Source organism: Sander lucioperca, chromosome 1, assembly GCF_008315115.2.
Source record: "Sander lucioperca isolate FBNREF2018 chromosome 1, SLUC_FBN_1.2, whole genome shotgun sequence".
In the NCBI taxonomy this organism is placed as follows: Eukaryota; Metazoa; Chordata; class Actinopteri; order Perciformes; family Percidae; genus Sander; species Sander lucioperca.
The window spans coordinates 13,686,242-13,709,125 of NC_050173.1; the positions used below are offsets into that span (position 1 = coordinate 13,686,242).

General features: G+C 42.5%; 1 protein-coding gene across 1 annotated transcript; it reads left to right on the forward strand.

Annotated features, from left to right (window-relative positions):
• The first annotated feature begins 201 nt into the window (after positions 1–201).
• Positions 202–21,052, forward strand: LOC116048881 (chondroitin sulfate proteoglycan 4-like). The gene is made up of 22 exons (XM_031298168.2): positions 202–449; positions 4,191–4,354; positions 4,973–6,091; positions 6,244–6,654; positions 6,740–6,861; positions 7,391–7,499; positions 8,403–9,731; positions 10,407–10,499; positions 10,854–11,351; positions 11,713–11,859; positions 12,519–12,704; positions 12,874–13,056; positions 13,530–13,706; positions 14,616–14,817; positions 14,941–15,072; positions 15,901–16,076; positions 16,193–16,388; positions 16,499–16,670; positions 16,943–17,315; positions 17,678–17,830; positions 18,562–19,143; positions 19,751–21,052. Exons 1-22 carry the CDS (start codon positions 386–388, stop codon positions 20,822–20,824), a joined length of 7,662 nt encoding a protein of 2,553 aa, XP_031154028.1. The 5' UTR covers positions 202–385; the 3' UTR covers positions 20,825–21,052.
• The last annotated feature ends 1,832 nt before the right edge of the window (positions 21,053–22,884 follow it).

Genomic DNA, 22,884 nt, shown 5'->3' on the forward strand with positions numbered 1-22,884 from the left:
AGTCTCAGTTTCCCATGAACAAAAAAGACACAATTAAAGCACTTTGTAAAGTGCCTCTGCACATTTCTTTTCATTTGTTTCTCTCCCTTTCTGTCTCTGTATGTGTTGTGACACCTCCCCCCTGTGTTCATGTTTGGTACTAAGCACTACAGCAGCCAAGGGGAGGATCAGAGGGTGGAGCTTCACCTCACTGCTCACAGACACAGGTACATTTTTTTAAAAGGCTGTAAACTACAACCAGCAAAGCAAGTACAGGCTGTCTGGAACTTATCAGTAGTAGAAATGAGGGCTGGTGCTGTGCAGTAAAGACAATGGACAGTACAATCAAGCAGCCAGATGTTGCTCTTCATTAAATGCAAGTTAGATTATAAAGGCCTAATTAACAATGGGAAGTTTTGTGGCTGACCTGTTTCTGCTCTTGCTCATTTCTGCAGGACACGTTTATGGAGGTAAGGCACTGCAGAAGAGACAACATTACTTTTCCTCTTAACTGTGATGCAAAAGTTACAACTGAGAATGATTATGCTACAGCATTGTAGTTGAACGATTTGTTGCATTGCTATGATATAACTGGTAGCGCTGTAAAACATGATGTGACTGGTAATGCTGTAAACCCCACCTGTCCATTGCACACTATAGGCTACTGTACTTAACTTTTGCTCATACTGAACATCTTTGCTCGTCCTGCACTAAACCATACTGCCTTCTTCTCTTATTGTACATATTGTTTATGTCATCATTTCTTTTACATTTATTGTTTATTTCCTTTTAATAGGTTTATGCATGCACCATTTACCAAGGCAAATTCCAAGTGTTACTTACTTGGCAATACAACCTTTTCTGATTGTGATTTAATCAATTAACACAGGAGATAATGGTATTGTTGTAAATGATGAAGTTCCTTAGCTTAATGTTTAATCCAGTCTAATATTGTCTGTAGACATATGGCAATATGCTGCTGGATACGGGATTATATGGATGCCTTCAGTTGCACAGGGTCATGGGTACCTGATCTGATGTCACACTGCTCACTAAATGCCCTCCTAGACAGTTCAAAGTTTGGTTTATAAGATAGTTTTCCTATAGTGATGTAACTTGCTTAAAATAACAAAACCGTGTCATCATTATCAAGTTGACCGTTGCACATCATTCCATGGCACATTGTAAAATCAGTATTCATTTGTTTCTAATTTTGTTTCCACACACAGATCTGTAAGTGGACATTGTCTCAAATATCTGCCACTAATATATGAACATTTCCTAACAAAAGTTGCTGCATGTGCAGGAGTAGCATTTCATGGTCGTCAGCATTGCCTGAGATAATCGTACATGTCTCCTCACACCTGCTCATGACAGTGCATTACAGACCTGCATTCACATTCAAGGAAGATTACTAATAATCCAATGTTCACTTGTATCATAGAGGCAGATTAGAGAGAGATAGACAGGCACGGGGTATACTAACAGCAGGCTTATAAACCTAATGCAGAGTGGCATGCTGGGCCAGCCTGCTGACTGAGAACTTCTCAGTGGGACCAGTCTTATAACACATACTGTAATAATAGTCTTGATAATAAAATTATTTTTTAGCAGGCAGTGCATTTAACAACCAGCGTTGCGAAAGGATTAAAAGGCAAGTGAATAATAGGCCATATTTATGCCAAACTATACATATATATATATATTATATTATATGAAGGATAAAATATAAAAACATTTGGAGCACAGAAGACCGGATGTAAAATATAAAAAAAAAAAATGTTTTGCTGCTAGACGTTTTCTGTGTGATGTGAATGATAGAGCTGGACGATATGGAGAAAATCAAATATCACGATATTTTTGACCAAATACCTCGATATCAATACCGCAACGATATTGTAGTGTTGACTATTGGTGCTTTCACAAAATATTTACACAATGAGATTTTTGATAAATAATCATCAGTAATGTGGATATAATGACTAAGTGGGTAAAGGCAAATAATAGAACGGTTACAACAGTAAGATCAGAAAATGACATCACTTCACTGTAATGCAGCCTTTAAAACCCGGAAAAGACAACACTTATGCCATATTACGATATTACGATATCCATAATCTAAGACGATATCTAGTCTCATATCACAATATCGATATATAATATCGATATATTGCCCAGCTCTAGTGAATGATTGGCTGTCATGTAAATACACTGTAGAATTGTTGAGCTGTACACCTTGTGTATTTTGTTTTACAGTCTATGGCTGTACACAGCAGCTTTTGTGAGTAATTCATTCATAAAAAGTTTCGGCTTCGGGTTTTCACCCCCTCAGGCCAATTAGCGCTTTTCATTTTTTTCGGTTCTGCTTCTTTATTTGAATCACTGAACTACTTCTTTAATTTCTATCTTGTGTTTAGTCTCACTGCCACTCCACACTGCTGTAATGTTTAAAGCGCTTTGGGGAATTTTTAGTGTCAGCCATTCCCCCTCCACACACACACACACACACACTCTCTCTCTCTCTCTCTCTCTCTCTCTCTCTCTCTCTCTCTCTCTCTCTCTCTCTCTCTGTTGACCCCTACTGACAGTCATGTTAACAGAGTGCTCCTATACAGCTGCTTTGTAGGTCAAATCGATTAAAATCAAGACTGTTTTACCATTTTTGTCATTCACAGATGTGAGTGGTTGCTACACTGGCCTCACTACTAAAAACAAGTACATTGCAATTACATATAAAGACAATTATAAACACCTAGAATAAAAAGTGTTGATCAGTTGAACCTAATTTGTACAAGGCTTTAGATAAAAGCCTGCCACCGCGTGACTCTAGGCCTAACAATGAACAGACTATATCGACCACTATTAGATAGTTTGCCATACAAATTTATATAGACATTCATGGTTCCCAGATAATGTATGCTAATGATTGTGGAGACCCCTTATTTTTGCCTCTAGCACCACTATGAGGTTTGTTTAGAACACACATTTATGTTTTACTCAGGATAAAGTTGATTGTAATAATTTCAAGGATCCCTTAGTATTTCATCTAGTGTCATAACCAGGTCAAAATACTTGGTTTACTTGGTTTATGACCAAATACCTGCAGGACTAATGACATCGGGGTCGTCCCTATGTTCCCAGGGTCCTATGTTCCCAAGGGCCTAGTCCACCCTTGTGTTGAGTTTTTTTAGACATTGGTAAGGGCTACAGTTCAAATAGCAAAGAAATGATGGGAGCTGGGCATTTCAAATGCAGTTTGAATGGTAAAAATCTGTTCAGTGTGCCAGTGTGGAGAAATCAATGTCTCAATCACAGTCGAGCAAAAAAACTGTCTTGCCTGCAAATATGAAGGCGTAAATTTCAAAGAGTATGTAGTGAGCTATAAGCTGTAGATGACATTGAACATTAATTTGACCTAGGGAAAAACACTGCTAAAGAACATGAAACCCATTTGAAAGAGGATATTGTGTTTAGTGCTAATTAGCAAATGTTAGCATGCTAACACACTAAACTAAGATGGTGACCATGATAAACAGTATATCTGATAAACTTCAACAGGTTAGCATTGTTATTGTGAGCATGTTAGCATGCTGATGTTTGCATAGCTGTAAACTTAATCTTGTTTTAAAGTTCCAAGTTCAAACAGGCCACATAGCTGCATAGTTGATATCTGGCATGAGGATGTAATAACAATAGAATATCAATATCATGGTCATAAATTAATGAATTTAAATAGTAGTCCTTCACACATTTGTATCTATATTTGGATCCTGGGTTCCCAATTCGAGTTAGTCACATGTGCTGGGAAAAAACAGGCTTTACACCAACTAATGGCATTGTGCTTTCAGAGCAGCTCTGTCATTTAGTAATGTTTGTACAACTAAATGTCCAATCTGCGTCATTTAGGTCAACAACGAAGTCTAATTAGCATCAGAACATTTCAGGATGACCCACTCCAGAATGCATTAGTTGTCATTGATTAAATTCAGATAGGTGTAAAGTTCAGAGTAGACATCACATTGACAAGCCAGTCAATACAGATTAATGGAATAGCCTTTGCTGGGAGAATGCCTTTCATCACCACATGTTTATTTCATTTGTTAGGTGTTTAAGTATACGGATATAACTGAGAATATTATTAAATAAATAAAAACATGGAACAAATCTCCAGCGTAATTCTGCATTACCTGTCTTCTTGTTCATTGTTGTAGTGTCGTTCTACGGTGATGGCTACATCCACCTGCGGACAGTGGAGGCGTCCATTCAGACGTTGCTCCATGTACGATTTCGAACCTCCAGTCAGGCGGGGATGCTCTTTCTGGCAGCTGGACGCAGAGATTTCTTGCTGCTGGAGCTGATCTCTGGGCGCCTGCAGGTAGGCTGAAGCACAAGCAACAAGCAAAGCTGGTTTATTGTTAATTTTAAAGAACACAAATGTTATGACATTGACAGAGCATTTGGATTTAAGTAATATGAATACAAATAAGTCAATAAGTAAATGCCTCACACCTTCAAAAGAAGAGAAAATATTTCTCCCTTGAGCCATTTTGGCTCATATATTGCCATTCACTATCCTGAGGAGAGACAGAGAGAAGTCTGAACCCATTCAGCTTGGTGTCGGATTGCTCGCAGAGAGAAAACAAATAACCCCCTGGCACTTTCAGAACAAGTTCCTTCATGACCAAGGTTTAGAGAGAATACTGCAATAGTTTAATGAAAACTCCAAGTACGTTGCAAAGAAGCTGCTCCTGAAAGAGTTTGGCTGCATTTGTGTAGAATAATTCTTTGATCTTCTGTTAACAACTCCCCTGATTCTGTTTTATTTGTGCACATTCAAGATTTCATCCCCATGTTATGCCTGCTTTTTGCTTTTCTTGCAACAAAAATAAAAGTTTGTATTTTGGCATAGGAAAAATATAAAGTCTTGCATTGCATGTGTCTTGGTTATCACCTTCTATTTCTTCTTTCCTTGCCTCCCCCCTTCATCCCTCAGGTACGTCTGGACCTGGGCTCAGGTGAGCGTTCACTACGCTCAGAAAAGGGCATCCATCTTAGCGACCTGGCGTGGCACTCCATAGAGCTGACACACAACCGCCATAATGTCAATATGACCCTAGACCGAAACTTTCATACCAGCTTCCGTATGCCAGGACCAGATCTGGAGCTCAGTGTCGAGAATGGGCTTTTTGTTGGCGGGGCAGCTGGACTGAACCACCCATACCTTTTTAACATCTCCACTGGGTTTAGAGGATGCATAGATGAAGTTGTGTTCAATGAACATAACCTGTTGTCCAGCCTAAGGCCCTATTCTGGGTACAAGAGCGTCCACGAGGTATCTCTGGGCTGTAGTCCACAGTTTTCTGCAACAGAAGAAGATTCTGTCAGCTTTTTCAGCTCTAAAGCATTTATCACTCTCCCGCCTTGGGAGGGGCCACAGGAGGGGGTGTTTGAATGTGAATTATACCCCTCTGCAAGAGAAGAAGATGGCATGGTCCTCTTTAGCTCTGGTAACCAGGGAGGGTTTGTTGCCATAGAGATCAAAGATGGTAACCTGGTGGCAACAGTAGGAAATGGAGAGGGCAGTAAGACTGAGCTGCGTTCTCTAACACATGTTCACAGCAACCATACCTGGTACCCCATCCAGCTGCACCTGCTGCCCAACAGCGTCCAGTTAAAGGTGGGTGAGGAGTTGATCAAGGCCACCCTGAGTCTGGAGCTCCAGGTTATCCAGCTCAAAGGGCCTCTTTTCCTGGGAGGACTGGATGAAGAAGCCCAGGGAGAGGCACAGCGAGCTGGGCTGATGTCCGCTGTGTCTGGGGGGCAAAAGGCTGGGCAGGGAGTCTCCTTTAAAGGCTGCCTCCGAGAAATTAGGGTGAATACTCAAAGAACAGGCCTTCCTCATGCTGCCATAACCAAGGACATCACTGTGGGTTGTAATAGAGGGCAAGCTACAAATGCACTGGCCACCACTAGCCCAACAAATCGTCCTGAGTTTGATGTTACAACCACACGACCAATTACCAACAATAAGAAGAACCCTAACTTTCTGATGCTGAGAAAGCTAGAAGTTGTGGAGGGAGGCTGGGCATCACTGGAGCCCAAACACATTAGGGTAGGACTGGTTGTCTCCTGCTGATCTGTTCTTCTAGTTTTCACTTTTAGTTATTTTACAGGTTATGTATGCATAAATGTCAGTAAAAATAATGCAGAGTTATGTAATTTTCACCAATATATAAGTCAGTTCCTATTTGCGCTCCCTTCTAGGTGAATCTGGATTTTCGGAAATTGGGCATTCATCCATCCCAGTTGATGTTCCGCATTGAGGGGCAGCCTGTCCACGGCCAGCTCCGGCTGGACCTCAGTCCTGACCCCAATGGAATGCCGGGCAAAGGGCAGGAAAGGACTATCACGATAGGAGCAGAAGAGGTCGACCGGACTTTCAGTATGCTGGACCTGTGGCAGGGTCGGGTGATGTACGTTCACAGTGGGTCAGAGGACCAATATGACTTCTTCATGTTTTCGGTCTTCTCCAGCAGTAAGAAGAAGCTTCCTGTATTTCTGAAGAGCAACCGCCTGCATCGATTTGATATCAGCATCAGTCCTGCTAATGATGCGCCTGTGCTCAGCCTGCCGGAGGGAAACCTTTTCACTCTACTGGAGAAGTCCAAAAGACAGGTAGGTAAAGCAGAATGCTTGGATGCTACGTGAAAAGTGTGTTTTTTTAAAAAAATGAAAATTAATACAACCACAATGTCCCCAGCTGACTTCAGATGTGGTGAGAGTGTCAGACCCTGACAGCAGTCCTGCAGAGCTGATGTTCAGCGCCCTGGGAAACCTCAACACTGAGGTTGGACATCTTGAGCACCATGATTACCCTGGCAGGTTGGTGCTATGGCTTGTGGGGCTTTATAGTGCCTTGCAAATCTTCTTACAAGCAATCGTCATAGTGGTCTATTGGTTGTTAAATGTTAATTATATTAATTATACATATTAATAATACAATCTTTATTCAGATAAAACAAAATATTTTATGCAAGAATACATTGTGAAAAGCATGCTAGTGGAACAAAAGCTAATTGTAGATTGCGGCTCTCTGTAACTGCTTGTTGAATCTGCTGGTACATAACTAGCTAAACTAACCGACAATTCTTTATGTTAGCAAAAAATATCATCAGCATCTATAAATACTGGGCCAACAATGGAATAGAGATAATGCTAGTCACATTCCACATTCAGTCTAAGACACTTTTGTTACCTTGTTGCACCTCGCTATGTAGCCAAAATTCATGCTAGCAGCAATTAGATGGGTTAATGTTTCAAATCAGAGTTAGGGTTAGGGCTAGCCCAAACCCTAACAAGCAGAGTTAGGAAACAGAACATAGAAATTAACAGGATTGCATATATCTTCCAGGGCCATTAACTTGTTCTCTCTCAATGATCTGGAGGGGGGTAAGATCAGCTTTGTCCACACTGGGGTCCCCCACTCTCGGCTGGCACTCAGAGTCAGCGACGGCCTGAAGGTAAGTAATGTATTAGCGTGCCCAAGATGCAATAAACCCATTAACTGTGACATAAAGGATGTGAGATATAGAGTTGGAGCATTTTTAGCCATGCTAATGTCTTTTGGTCTGTCGGTCTGTTAGTCGGTTGGATGGTTGGTTGGTAAATGACTTTGGTTCAGACCGAAATATCTCAGTTTTGGACAGATTGCCATACAGTTTAGTATGGGTGTCCATGGTGCCCAGAGGATACACATCCTCTAACTTTTTTATCTAGTGCCACCAGCAGGTCAAAGTTTTCACTAAACCAATGAAATATCTCAACAGCTACTGGATTGCCATAACATTTTGTACCGACAAAATGAGATGTTGAATCTAAATGACTTCAGTGATCCCTTGGCTTTTCCTCTAGCACCACCATGAGGTTGACATTTGTGGGTTAAGTGAAATGTCTTGACAACTATTGAATGGATTGCCATTTAATTTGGTACATTCGTATCCCCCTCAGGATGAATTGTAATCACTTAAGTGTTCCATTAACTTTCCATATATTGCCATCATCAGGTCAATATTTTTTGTCCAATACTTGCCTGCAAAACTAATGACATTCCATCAGCTCAAAGCACTGCTGTGCCTCAGTACATCCTCACTGAGCCACTGGCATGGCTGTAGCCTCTTGGTCTCGTTGACTTGTCGATGATTGTTTTATTGCACATGCAAACACCATTTTACATTTTTGCCATTAAATTAGATGTTACAACAGTGGACTACTGAAAAACCATCTGCTCCTGTTCTAATATCGTCATTCTCCTCTCCTCATCTCTTGTTGCATCCTCCCTTGTTTCTTCTCCCTTCATCTCATCTGTTATCCTCACCTCTGGTGTTTACTGCTGTTTTGTCTGATGTTTTATCTCCATTCCACAGTTGAGCAACACAGTAGTTTTGAGGATTATGGCGGTGCCACTCGAACACAAACTGGTGAATTGCACTGGACTGGAGGTGAACCAAGGCGGGGCTGCCATCATCACAACCATTCACCTTGCAGTACAAGTTAATGTGGATGATCAGGCAGTGAAAATCCGCTATGATGTTACAGAGTTGCCACAATATGGTGAGCTCCAGCGGTTGCACTCAAGTGGCGACTGGAAACGGACAACATACTTCTCTCAGAAGCTTCTCGAAAAAGAACGGATCCGATACCTCAGCACTTACCATGGCCTTCAGACTCAGAACAACATCACTGATTACTTCAAATGTAAGATCAGCATCGGTTCCACGGCTGCAAAGGAAGTCGTTTTCCTAATCAGGGTACACTGGATCCAGTTTAAGGTCACACGCAGCAAGATGGAAGTCAATGGTGTTCAGACTGCTGCTGTCACTCCTGAGGACCTCCATGTGATTTCTAAAGGTGTTAAACTTAATGAGAGTGACCTCTATTTTAGGCTCCTAACGGTGCCAAATAAAGGGCAGCTTTTCCTGGACAACAAAGTTCTAGTAAGGAACTCAACCTTTAGCCAAAAGAATATCACAGATGGCTTGATGAAGTACGAGCTCCTCAACATGCTGCACGATGACACAAGAGACACGTTCAGCTTTCAGGTGTTTTCAGCGCATGCCAACTCAACAACTTACGACTTTAGAATAAACATCCATGCCGAGTCAACCGTCATCACCGTTGTAAACAAAGGCCTTTCAACCCTGGAAGGAGGAAGTAAAGTCATCAACAAAGAAATCCTGTTCACCCACACAGCAAGTAACCAGGAGGTCCACTACAGCATTACAGTGAGCCCTAGGCACGGGCAGATAAGAAGGATCAACCTTTCCAACTCAACTTCCATTAACGACAACATTGTGACATTCACCAATCAGGATATCATTGAGGAGAGGATCATGTACGTTCATGATGACAGCGAGACCAAGCAGGATTCCTTCAATTTTCAAATTATGGTTTACAAACCGCACAAACGCACCAGCAAGAAGGAGGATAGAAACATAGTAGAGCACACCTTTAATATCTCTGTGCAGCTCGTCAACGATCAGAGACCCGTCAGGGTTGTGGATAAAGTTTTCCATGTCGCTCGCAATGGGCAGAGGTTGGTGACGTTGACTGACATTCGTTACCGGGACGACGACTCAGACTTTCAGGACAATTGGTTGGTGTACACGCGGAGGGGGATTCCCATGGGAGAGCTGGTGCTGGCCAGCGATACGAGTCACAAGCTGTACGAGTTCACACAACGGGACCTCCAGCAGGTCAGCACAATTTATCTTTGAAAATGATTGATCATCCAGATGTTAGAAGAATATTTAGAATCACAAAGTCAAAGGTTAGTCCATAATGTCATAATTACAATGACCCTCATGTGATCTACAGTTTCTGACTGATCACAAAAAAGGTTGAAAGCCCTGCAGCTTTCCAGTAACACTAATGAGCGAACTAGTTCACAGGAAATGTCCTTTTGCAATAATACAAATGGGGATAAGGGCATACACTTTCGGGCAGTCTGTCCTCAAAGGTATTCATGTGTTGCACCTGGTTGTACACACAAAAAGTGATGAAGCAGTTGCGTAAAGAATGAAACAAGAGAGAGAAGTTCAAAAAAGAGTTTCTCACCTCTGCACACCTGGCCAATTGATGCATGAAGTGGCCGTGCCTGTCCGATTATCGGTTTTGGAAACATGCAAAAATTATTGGACGCAGCCCCCCAGTTCCAATATAAGAAAGGTTAAGAGGGAGGGGGTTTCAGACTCTGCTTGAATATCCGACAATCACTTTAAAACGGGAAATCCAGCAGCCTTTTACCTTCAGATACTCTGTACTCTGTAATAATGGTGTTTCTTCAGTTTGGAAATGTTATTTTTAATTAAAAAGCCTGCTGATGCTTTTTCCTCTTCTGTCTTGTATTCTCTTATTTTTTCTCCAATCAGAAAAAAGTGTTGTTTGTCCACAGAGGAGTGAGTTTTGGCCGTTTTGTGCTTTTCGTATCAGATGGGAAACATTATGTTTCAACGCTGCTGGAGGTGATTATAACGTCTTCACACATGATGTATTTAGGGCTTTATTTGTTATTTATATTTTACATGGATTTTTAGTAAATTTCACAGTTGATTAGCCATTGGAATAATAAGAATAGGTCAACAAGTATGTGTAGTAGGAGCAATCATCATTAAGGATGTTTTATATTTATATTTTGGTGTCATTTATTAGTGGTTGAAATTGTGTGTGATGGTTTCCTTTAAATGGTAATTAAAGATCCTTCTACAAATTATTTCCTGGAATCATAAGGCATTTTACTTTTAGTGTGGAAAAAAGGGATCTTAGCAATGTGTTCGCTGACTGCTGCTGTCTCTCTTTTGTGTAACTGGCTGATGCAGGTGATGGCGCAGGATCCTTACCTTCAGGTCGAGAACAACACAGGCATCGTGGTCAAGCGAGGTGGGCTCACAACCATGACCTCTGCTAACCTCAGCATCTTCAGCAACCTTGACATCCGAGACCCACAGGAAGTGACATTTGAGGTCTTCCTTCCACCTAAACACGGCGTGCTCTGCTTTAATAATGGCAGTTGTGAGACTGTAACAGGCGCAAAACCAATTTCAATATTCACCCAGCAAGATTTGGTGGCAGGGCGCCTGGCGTATCGCCATGACAGCAGCCATGAGTTGTCAGATGGGTTCAACGTAACGACAACAGCAAGGGACAAGAGCACAGATGGAGGAATGGACAGAGAGAGAAGGGAGGTACATTTGGACATTGGAGTGATGGTAAAAATCTACCTTGAAAGTCACCAGAGGCCACCAACGGTCATAAGTAACCGTCCAGTGGTAGTGGCGGAGGGACAGAATGTATCCATAAGCAAGGAGCACTTAGAGGTAAGCAAATAACCGTACATATATGACTCATCGGCTACTTGGTTACCAGGGGGTCACTTTACAGCCTGTATTTTTTTCTGATATTACAAGATAAGTTACTTGCATCTAGGGCTTTGCAGTTTATCAAGGTTTATTGTTTATTGTCTGTAACTGTGATCATATTGTGGGAATGTTATGTATGTTAACTGTGCTTTGTTAGTCATACTGTAGATTATCCAAGTTAACCCTTCAAAGCAATTACTTCTCGCCGAATGACAATAAAAACAATAACTTCGACAAACTGTCATGAATTTTCCATATTTAAACAGATACAATTAGCTGATATCAGTTCATTGTAAATGTGTTCTGTTTGTTTGAACAGGTGGTTCATGAGGACAGCCAGCCCTCAGAGATAGTTTTTACTGTCCAAAGTCATCCCACCCTGGGCTTCCTTCAGAGGATTCCCCCCAACGACAAGCACAAGAACAACAATGGAGAACAGCAGCGCCTCTATCAAGTACAGCCGACTGTAGGTTTAAACGTGACTAAGTGGAGCAGGAAGTTGCTCCACTATGTTCACCAGCTATTTGCAAACTATTTCACATGAAAGATTTCTGCATTTATGTTTTAGTCCTCGCTTTTCTCTCTTTGGTTAAAGTGGGTAGTGCTCAGTTGGTAAATGTGATCTCACATATTTCTGTGCAACAATCAGAGTAGCAACATTTGAATCAAAATGTGGTGACAGTTGTGGAGTTGTTTGCTGATAATGCCAGCACTGTAAATCGAATCTGATCAAACCAAGCCTACACTATCCTATATTTAACTGAGACTGTTAGACTAATTAAATAAGACATTCTCTTTCCAAACGTAATTTGCAAGCCACAAACCAAAAAGCCCTGTAGTGCAAAGGGCAATGCAGAGGTGGCTTATAATTATAAACTATATATAAGTGACCCGTGACCCTTTCATATTCAGTGACTTTACCATGACTGTAGAACCAAGAAAAGGAGTCTCATTTTACAGCCTTCTTACTCATTCATATTTTCTGTGACTCTCCACTTTGATCTATCAAAGTAAAAGCAAAACTGGCACACAAAAGTTGCATACTGCAGCTTTAAAATTTTAAAGATTTCACACAGCACTTGACACAGCACTTGATGAGTTTGTCTGCTCCGTTCCTCCATGCAGGGCTTCACAGAGCAGCCAACTAATTCCTTCACCCAGGAGGACCTGAACCAGGGAATGATCATCTACCATCAGCAGTCTGCAGGACACACCAACGACTCTGTTCTATTGGAGGCCACCAACGGGCTCACAAAGGTCGGACCTATCAGGCTGGAGATTGACATCATCCCAATGCTGCTCCCTCTACAGGTACAGAATGAATGTCTAGATGTTAGAGTACCTCGGAAAAGGAAAAGAGGAAAAGAAAAACTAATTTTCCCAACCAAAGGATTGCACAAAGGAAGAATCAATTGATCAGTTAGCCAACTTCTTCAACCCGTCAATCAGTACGTCAAACCTACTGTGATCTGGTCTGTAGGTGTCTGACTTGACCCTTGATGAGGGGTCGTCCCTGCCGCTGACTTCCGACATCATCAAGGTGGCCAATCATCACTTCTCAGGGATGAACTTCCTGTACCAGGTCATCGTTCCACCGCGACATGGACACTTGGAGCATAGCCGGATCCCGGGAATGCCCATCACTGCTTTCACTCACACTGAGGTTTGACTGAGCAGTGAGCACACACACAATCTTTGAAATTTGGGTTTGGACCTTTGTTTTTTTTTTTGTTTTTGTTTTTTTAAAAGGGGTAATTAGTAAGATTCATGCTGTAAAAAGTGTTTATGTGTGATCCAATAAATGTTTGTTCATTAGCAATGCACAAGCATGATATTTTGCAATAATTTCAGTGTTAACGTGCTTTGGGAAATGGTTGCAGCTCTGTCAAAAGACACACTTCCATCTATTTTGTTCCTGCATTTTCAACATCAGACTTATTGGTCTTAGGGAGTTGCGACAATGACTGCTTCATAGTTTGGAAATCACAATATCTGATCGATTTTTCCATTAAATTAAATGGGGAACACTCATCTTTGTGTGACAATATATTATATTACTGTTGTTTTGCCAGTTTTTTATTTGAGCAGGACCGTGTTAGAATCAATCTCTTAATGTTCGCGCGTCGCTCTCTCCAGGTGGAACGTGAGTACATCTCCTATATCCATGACGGCAGCGACACACTGAGAGACAACTTTACCATTGTGGCTAATCAGACGGAAATCAGGAAGCACAGTCTGCCCTGCACCGCTCACATCAGTGTCATACCTGTCAATGATGAGACTCCTGTTGTTACGACCAATAAGGGTCTGAAGGTGGGGAGTGACGATATATACACATAGGAGACGTTCATAAGAAGTAGACTTCATGATTATTTTCAGCTCAAACGAGGGCATCGCCTTTTCTGAGTAAAGAGATGCTGGATAGGATTACTTCCATGTTTTCGGTCAAAATAGGAAATATACATGATTATGGAGTTCTCAAATGGCAAACCTTTAATTGGGAAAAATCTCAAACTAGACCGATAAATAATTAATTACCAGATATAAGGTATCCTTATCAAGTGTATTTGTTTGTGTTTATGTAAAAAATAATAATACTGAAGGATATATTTTGATCAAATCTTTTCAACTCTCTATATCGATATTGGTAATATGGTTTGGCCTTGGTATTATTTTGTTTTTATTATTACGGTTATTGTAGTTTTTATTGGCTACTGAAAATATGTGCAAGCTTGAAGATATTATTACAACAACCTGAAGTTAAAAGAGTAGTTTATGAGAAATGAGTTTAGATGTGAAGATCGATACTACTTTCATGTCTGTATGATAAATATGAAGCTACTGTGTAAAGCCAGCAGGCGATTAGCTTAGCTTAGCATAAAATAAAACTACAACTTGTTGATTATACATTTCTGCTTGTGTACAGATTAAACAAACAAAATGTGTCAATTTGTAAAAATTTAGAGGAGCTAGTAGGCAGATTTCTTTACCTTTCGACCATGCCAGGCTAGCTGTTTCCCCCTGTTTCCAGTTTTTACGCTACGATAAGCTCAGCTAAGCTAAGCTAATGGCCTAATAGCTCTAGTTTCATTAGCGTACGTTTGATGTTCTCATGTAACTCGCACCAAAGTGAAAAAGTGAATTTCCCAAAACGTTAAAAGTGAAAACTATTCTTTTAATAGGCTAGCTAAAGTTAATAACCTTCCTGTCTCGTTTCCTCAGGTGTGGGTGGGTTCAGTGACAGAAATCACCAAAGATGATCTCAGAGCAGAGGACTTGGACACTCCTGAGTCTGAGGGGCTGGAGTTCATCATCACACCACCCAGCAACGGCCACCTGGCCCTGAAGAGCGCCCCCTCCAGACACATCCTGAACTTCACCCAGAATCACATAGAAACCAGACAACTGATGTTCGTGCACAGCGGTGAGTGTATTTTGCTATTTGTAGTATCTTTCTCTAAACTTTTAGACCAAATGATTAGTCTGGAATAAATGAAAAAAAAAACAACCCCTCTGTTTTCTTGATGCTGACTCGGTTCTTGTGTAGGTGCTTCATCGGGTGGCTTTCACTTCCAGGTGAACGACGGCGTGAACTTTACCCCTCGCCAGATCTTCAGCACAACTGCCTACTCTATGGGCCTCACCCTGCAGAGAAATCATCCCATGGAGGTCTACCCAGGTAAGGTTTTACAATCAAAAACCTGGTGCGACACTCTGCACTAAAGTATAGTGACTGGTGGTAGGAGAGATTCTTAGGCTGGCATTTTCCTGCTCAAGTACAGTGCATGTGCTTTTTTTACATCTAAACTGGTGATGCCAGCCTGTGAATCTATCACTTGTAAACCTAGGTATTTGGACCACTCTTCAGGGTCATTAGAAGATTTATTATATAGAAATGTATTATCATTAATGTATTTATTATTTCCATTTTCTTCCACATTTTTTGTTTGAAATGTTTAATAGTTTGTAGTCTCAATCCTCCTGTAATTATTGATCAAATGGAATCTGAAAAGGAAAGCTACAGTAAATGTAGTGCAGTTTTATAACAATGGCACTGGGTGGCATCACTGGTCTAAGTATTATGTTGCTGCGTTACGTGTCTGCCTACACAAACAGATTACAGTATGTCTCTGCCCAGTCAGTGCCAGGCCACTTCCCATTTTATTCAAGAATTAAGTGGTTCTAACTTGTAAGCATACTCACTTATCAGTAGTCTCTCTGGTCAAGGTTACACAAGTGAAGCTGATATTCTGATAGTATGGAACATTTAATACTTTAGTTGTTGATTTCTTTTCTTTATATCTTTAACAATATACTTTTTTTTTTTTAAATGCTTTTAAGAAAAAAAGTCACTCACTTGCTTATTCAATTTTTTACTTGCTCTTAGCCCATCTGCCCTCTTGTGGCTCTTTTAACTGGAAGCATGGTGATTTCTACTGAAAATCCATTTCCACCAAGAACTTTCACTGCCTCCTCTCTCTCACTGTGTCTTTTTCGCCTTTTAAAGGCTCTGTGACACCAATCTCTGAGCTGGAGCTTCAGGCCATAACCAACGATGTCAGCGACATCAGAAGAAACCCCTCGGTGGTGTTTGCAGTGACCACTCTTCCTAAACTTGGCAGCCTGGTCCGACGTATGCCCGACAACTCTACACAAAACATTTCCACATTCACACAAAGCATGGTAGGGAACTGTGCGTGTATACGTGTATGTTTAGTTTTGCTCAAAAAGAAAGCCTTTTGTTTATTTCTCAAATTAAACAATGCCCTTTCCTCATTTGTCTTTTCTTCGTGCCTCAGGTGAATGATGGAGTTATCTTGTACGATCAGAACAAGCCACAGTCAGTGGGATGGTCGGCAGCAGACTCTTTCTCTTTCACCGTGTCCTCCCCTCCTGCTTTCCTTCCTCCGCACATCTTCACCATCCTAATCTCCTACCAGGCGAACAAACATCACAACAGCGCTCAACACAAGACCAGACTACTGAACAACGCAGGTACTGTGCGACTTTGTGCAAAAATCTCCCTTTCTTTTTTTGATATTTATTGTACCAGAGAGACTATAAGTTCAAAAGGACCAACTGAGGCGTTTGTATGTCTCATTCAGGTGCTGTGGTGGCCGAGGGAGGCAGGGTGACGATTGACAGGTCAAAACTCGATGCCTCCAATCTCCTTGGGAAGGTTCCAGAGCCCCACCGGAAAGCCCACCAAATCCTGTATCGTGTGATTTCCCTGCCGCAACACGGGACTCTGTCTATACGAGGACATAACCTCACCAGGTGCTTGGCTTCTGAACACTAAACTCAAAATGAGTCATACCAAATCCAAGGCACAGACACATCATTTCAACACAATGACACTTCAGGGGAACCTGCATATATCAGATGTTCTAATTATGATTTTAAAAAAAAAAGGATATATTGTATTTTCATGTGTTGAAAATTCACTGCTGACTTCAACAAAAACTCCACCAAACACTACTAGACAACCTTGCAAATATGAAGTAAATAATACATACAAATAATAGTACAGATTTTTTTTCTTTTCACAGGAACCAACCTGATTTCTCCCAGGTCACCCTAAACAAGTACGGCATCACATACGTCCACGATGACTCAGAGACGACGAGCGACAGCTTCACTTTCCGGGCCTGGGTGGCTCTTTTGGATCTTTCCTCCTCTTCCTTGTCTGCCTTTTCCTCCGATTCCTCCTCCTTTTCCCATCTCTATTCAGCCTTATCATCCTCCCCTTCGCCATTAGATGTGGTTTCTCCTCGGCGTGCCATGGACAGGCTGGCGGTGACGGAGACGTTCAGCATCGCGGTGACACCGGTCAATGACCAGCCGCCGCTCATCAGGAGCAGAGCGCGGAGTATGAAGGTGGTAGTTGGAGAGAGAGTCGTACTAGGACCAGACTACCTGCAGGTGAGCCAGTAATAAGAGAGCATGTGAAACTGTGGTTCGGGCCTGCGCAATTATGGTTCAACATGTTTTATATAATCAGTATTGACATTCTGATTTTCACAATTATTTAACGATCGTTGGAAACTAAATTTTACTTTAATATTACTCTACGCAAAGTGCTATTTTAAATGTATACACGATTAAGTGTATCTTAAATAACAGAAGCCTTTTCTTATTAATGGTGGTGTAAGAAGATCCTCAGTATTCCTCCTTTTGAGATCTATTAGACCTGCAGGAACAATACTTGAACATGAATGTTTTACTTTGGGTGAACGTTACTTTTTAGTCTTATAAAATGCAATCCTGTCAATCTACATGTCCAGGTTGAGGATCATGACACCCCTCCAGAGGAGCTGCACTACCTTGTGATCAGTAAGCCCAACAACGGCTACCTGACGCTAGGGGAAAGACCGGAGCCGGTGACCTCCTTCACCCAGTACGACGTCAACCACGGCCGGCTGCACTTTATACAGCAGGTGAATTTTGTTTGGGGGGTTGTCCATATGAAGCCCATATGTGTGTAATTTGTATGTGATTATATAATTGTGTAACAGCATCTGATAGCATAGGTTTTTGCTTGTAGAAAAAAGTGCATTGCTGCCACTAAGGGCCGCCAAAGACAGAAATGTTCAAATCCTGCAAATCAGGGGAGAGAGACTAGTTAACTCTAGTCTACATCGACCATGTTTCATTTACGGGATTGTTCCGGTGCCGCCGGATGTCCCTCATTTCGGCCAGATGTCCGTTACCTTCCGCTTTCTTTGTGTTGGCCTTCTAAACTCCGGTCGATTTCTGAGGACTATGGTTAACTGTTCCTCAGATCTCTGCAGGGTAAATCCAGACAGCTAGCTAGACTATCTGTCCAATCTGAGTTCTCGCTTGCGTGACTAAAACAACTTTGAACGTACTTATGTTCCACCAAAACAAGTTCCTTCCAAAGGCTATTTTGCAGAGGCGCCATTGCGCCGCCCAAGAGGATTGGGATTGGTTTAAAGAAATGCCAATAAACCAGAGCACGTTTTTCTCCCATCCCGGAAGCTGTGTAGACTAACCAGACCTTCCTGTGGAGAAAGGTCTGTCAATGCGAGACTAAGTCTTTAGGTATTTTTTTATTTACTTATCCTGACTTTCAGATAGCCATTGATTTCCATTCTTTGTGTTGAAGTCTTTTAGTGTGCTATTAAACTTCCTGTGTTCCCTCTGTCAGGGAGAGCCCTCAACAGGCGTTTTCTACTTCAACGTAACCGACGGTCATCATCGTCCGCTCTACAAACTGTTTAGTTTGGAGGTGATGAAGCCCTCTGTCTCCATGGTTAACAACACTGGCCTGTCACTGGTTCAAGGCAGGACTGCTGTGATCCTGACAACCAACCGGTTTGCAGCTCAAACCAACAGTCGCACGCAGGCCATCATCACCTACACGGTCACCACACACCCTCGCCACGGGCGCATTGCTATCAACGACCAGGAAGTCACAACCTTCTCCCATGAGGACCTGGAGTTTGGCCGCGTGGTCTATCACATGACTGATTTCAGCGAATCCGAGGACAGCTTCCAAGTCTCAGTTTCAGCCTCGTCCCCCGGTGTGGCCTATGGAAATGTAACAGGACAGACGGTGAATGTAACTGTGCGCGCTCTGATCTACCTGAGGGAGCCAGTGAGAGTGCCCAGTGGTATCGCGGTGAAACTGGGGAAAGCCATGATCGACGCGTCTGAGCTGGCAAGAATCAGCCGAGCCGACCCTGTTTTTGAGGTTCTGTCTCCACCAAAACATGGGAAACTAGTCAAGGTAAAGCTGTTCATTGTAAGCTTATGATAAAGTTTAACCGAACATGCCATACTGAGTATGGATGCAATCAATAATCAAATAGTAAGAAAAAGTCTATATCCACGACGTTCCACTTCTGGGATTGCTCCGTTGCCGCCGGAAATTCTGCCGGATGTCACTCTTTTCGGCCGGATGTCCGTCACATTCCGCTTTCTTTGTGTTTAGAATCCGGTTGATTTCTGAGGACTAGGGTTAACTGCTCCTCAGATCTCTGCAGGGTAAATCCAGACAGCTAGCTAGACTATCTGTTCAAACTGAGTTTTCTGTTGCACGACTAAAACAACTTTTGAACGTTCCACCAAAACAAGCTCCTTCCCGAGGCTATTTTGCAGCGGCACCGTGGCTCTGTCCGGTGCTTAGCGCCACCCATGACGATTGTGATTGGTTTAAAGAAATGCCAGTAAACCACAGCATGTTTTTCTCCCATCCCGTAATGCTGTGTGGACTAGCCAGACCCTCCTCCGCAGCACTGTGTAGGAAGGTCTGGCAAGGCGAGACTACTCGTAATCTAATCATCTAATTTCAGTTCACTCTCTCTTCCGCTGTGTCTGTGTTTGCATGTATGCAGATGACCTATGACCCTAACCGAGCATCACAGGTCCTGACGTCGTTTACGTTCAGAGATGTGGTGCAAGGCCGCGTCGCCATCGAGGAAACTCTCAGCGATGGTGACAGCCAGCTGCATGACAACAAATCAGCACTCACAACAGTTCGAGGCCACGCCCCTGCCACACCTCTCAATGATTCTTTCATCTTCCTGCTGAAGGCTGGAAACGTCCAACCGGCGAAGGGCGAGCTTCACTTCACCATCTTACCCCACCACCAGATGCATCATGGTCCGAGCAGTTTAAATACAGAGGGCGCAAGTCATGAACACACGACAACCTGGCTTCCGACACATAATAAGACTACTACCGGAAGAGGAGGTGGGCGAGGGGGTCCCACGACGCTCACCGAGGTTGGTGTGGGTTTGCCCCCCCACATTTTGTCACATAAGAACCACAACAGGACTCAGCACAAGTTGAGGCCTAACACCCGCTGGGGGAACCACACAAGCAGTGGGAGTCATGGAGGCAGATCAGGGAGTCATAGTCATGTCCCACAACCCCACACTCCCTCTGTCTCAGACAAGCACGGCCCAGCGATCCCTCCTGACATACACCCGGTCCACGTTGAGGTGCTCCCTCGCCCCGCTTCCGACCCTCTCCATATTATCCTGCCGCTGCTGGCCTGTTTGTTCCTCATCATAATCCTCGTTATTCTGATTCTGGTGTTCCGCCGCCGCAAGGAGAAACAGGCGCGGCTGCGGCTCCTCCAGCAGCTCGCCACAGTGGCGTTACACACTGAGGACAGCCCTTACCTGGGCCGGGCGGAGCGCAGCGTGGCTATGCCCTCCGTGGTGGTCACCCCGCTGTGCCCTGTAAGCTGCCCTTCCTCACCCAGGGTACTCAGAAGTCCCAGAAGGAGTCTGGCCCCTGGGATGACCTTCTGGGGGCCATTTGAAGCTGATGGAGCAGGTGGTGATGGGAATATTAGAGGTGATAACAATAATGAAAGAGGTAACGTCACTGCAGGTTTCAGGACCTCTCTGAGATCTAGGTCCCTTACTCCGACTCTTAAAGACAACCAGTACTGGGTTTGATGGAAGTAATCCAAAGGAAAACTGTGCCTTAGAGGTGTATTTTTAGTTTAAGTGTATAAATAGCATGCACGTACTCTCCAGGGGACATCTGTAGTCATCTCAGGCACATCTGACCTGCTATAAACTAAAAAGAGGACAAAAGTATGGACATTTGTTGAAGAAATTGTTCCTTTTTCTTAGGAAATGCATAATGGCCATTCTATTTCAGCCATTTCACTGAACTAACTTGAACCGAACACATATTTGTTGTAGTAACAATGTACTGAAAACGTTACCCAGCTACCTAGGAGGTGTGAGGTGGTATGACATGAGCACGACCACCGTTGGTTTCCTTGGCAATGTTACAACTATTGTAACAAACAGCCTGACGCATTCCTCAAAACATTGGTTTTAACTTCTATAGCTGTGATGAATATAGTATAATTTTGGAACTGTGGCTGAACAAGGAAGTGAAACATAGACTGACGTGTTGTGCATTTACTGTAAAAGATTCAGCTGAATTTAAAGTTAGCTCAAAAGAGTTAGTGTAGTGTAGTGTAACTGATAATTGACACCCCTCAACCACAATATTGTAACTGTACAGAGTTGATGTGTTACTTCTCCAAAACCATGTATGTCCGCTGTTAGATCACACTTCCATTTTGTAAATGTGACTAAAGGCATTGTAAGCTTCCAAGGCTATGCATGCAAACTATTGTTTTTAACATTCACCCCTCTTAACTGCTCTGCACACGTTTCTGATTTTGCTACAGCTCAAGGCAGTTAACAATTCATAGTGAGACAATAGCCTCTTTCCGACCAAGTAGTTACAGGAACGTCGTTATAGGAACAGTCCACTTCTAAACAATTCTACTAAATATTCTCCCCCAAAACCGGATTTGCATTCACACTGGCCAAGTGGCCATAGGAACTGACCTTTTGTTATTATAATCACAGCCATCTAACCACCACTATGTGGAAAAGGGGAAAGGGAAAAGACCCTGCCCTGAAGTAGGAGCTGAAAGAGTTACAGGAACTGTGGCCAGAGGGACTTAAAAATCCCCAAATTGGTCCAGTCGGAACAGGAGAAAAAAAGGGTTCTAGGAACTGCAAAAATCCCTCCGGTCGGAAAGCGGCTATAATAGGTAACTTTCTCAGTTCTTGATTGACTTATTTTTGTCAACTGTGACCCCTTATACTATGCCAGCCTCTGTTTGCCATGCACTGTGAAAGATTTAATGTTTAATAAAAGATACGTCTTAAACACTTCTGTGTGTTAATCTCAAACACATGAGTCCAATCATCAGTCAATGGGATACATCTAAAAGTCATAATCATGTTAATGACCTGCAACAGGCCGTCCATCTGCTGACAACGTGGATTTACATTTTAAGAGCTGAGTACTTGAACACATAAAACACTCACTTTAAACTTGACAATTGTGTGACAATTACATAACCCCCTTTAGGTTTTACGTAACTTGTAAAAGTAGGCCTCAGCCCGTTCAATGATCAAAGACAAAATAAAAGGCTTTCGAGGCATTAGCTTACATGTACTCGAAATACATTATTTGTCAGCACTTCAAACATGTTTCCAGATATATATTGACGCATATATGTGCCACAACACAATTTGTGTGTATGTAAATGTTTTGAATCCCCCCATGACCAGCCTGACCAACAGGTAATCCTGTGTGTGGCTTTTAAAACTTAATGGATTAGGTGCAGCACTCAGAGAGTGGGAAAGCTTTTGTTTTTTTTGTATAAAGTGGAAGAAAATATCTTGAAAATCCTAATCTTTAGAATATCTTCATGAATTAAATTGTACTGGCTCAGAATATCCGAGAATTTGAAATGATTAGCAGGAACCAGTAAAGAAGAAAACAGGGAAGATGGGAGAAAGGAGCACGTCTAAATAATGAAGAGGCTGCGACAGCAGTAACCTGACCTGCAGTCTGTGTACTCTGGTGTCAGATATCAGCGACTGGACTGCTGCTGCCTCCACAGGAAAAACTAGTGATAACATGCTTCTCTTTGGGAAAGCTTTGCATGAAAAACACAGAATACGTATTTGTTTTTATA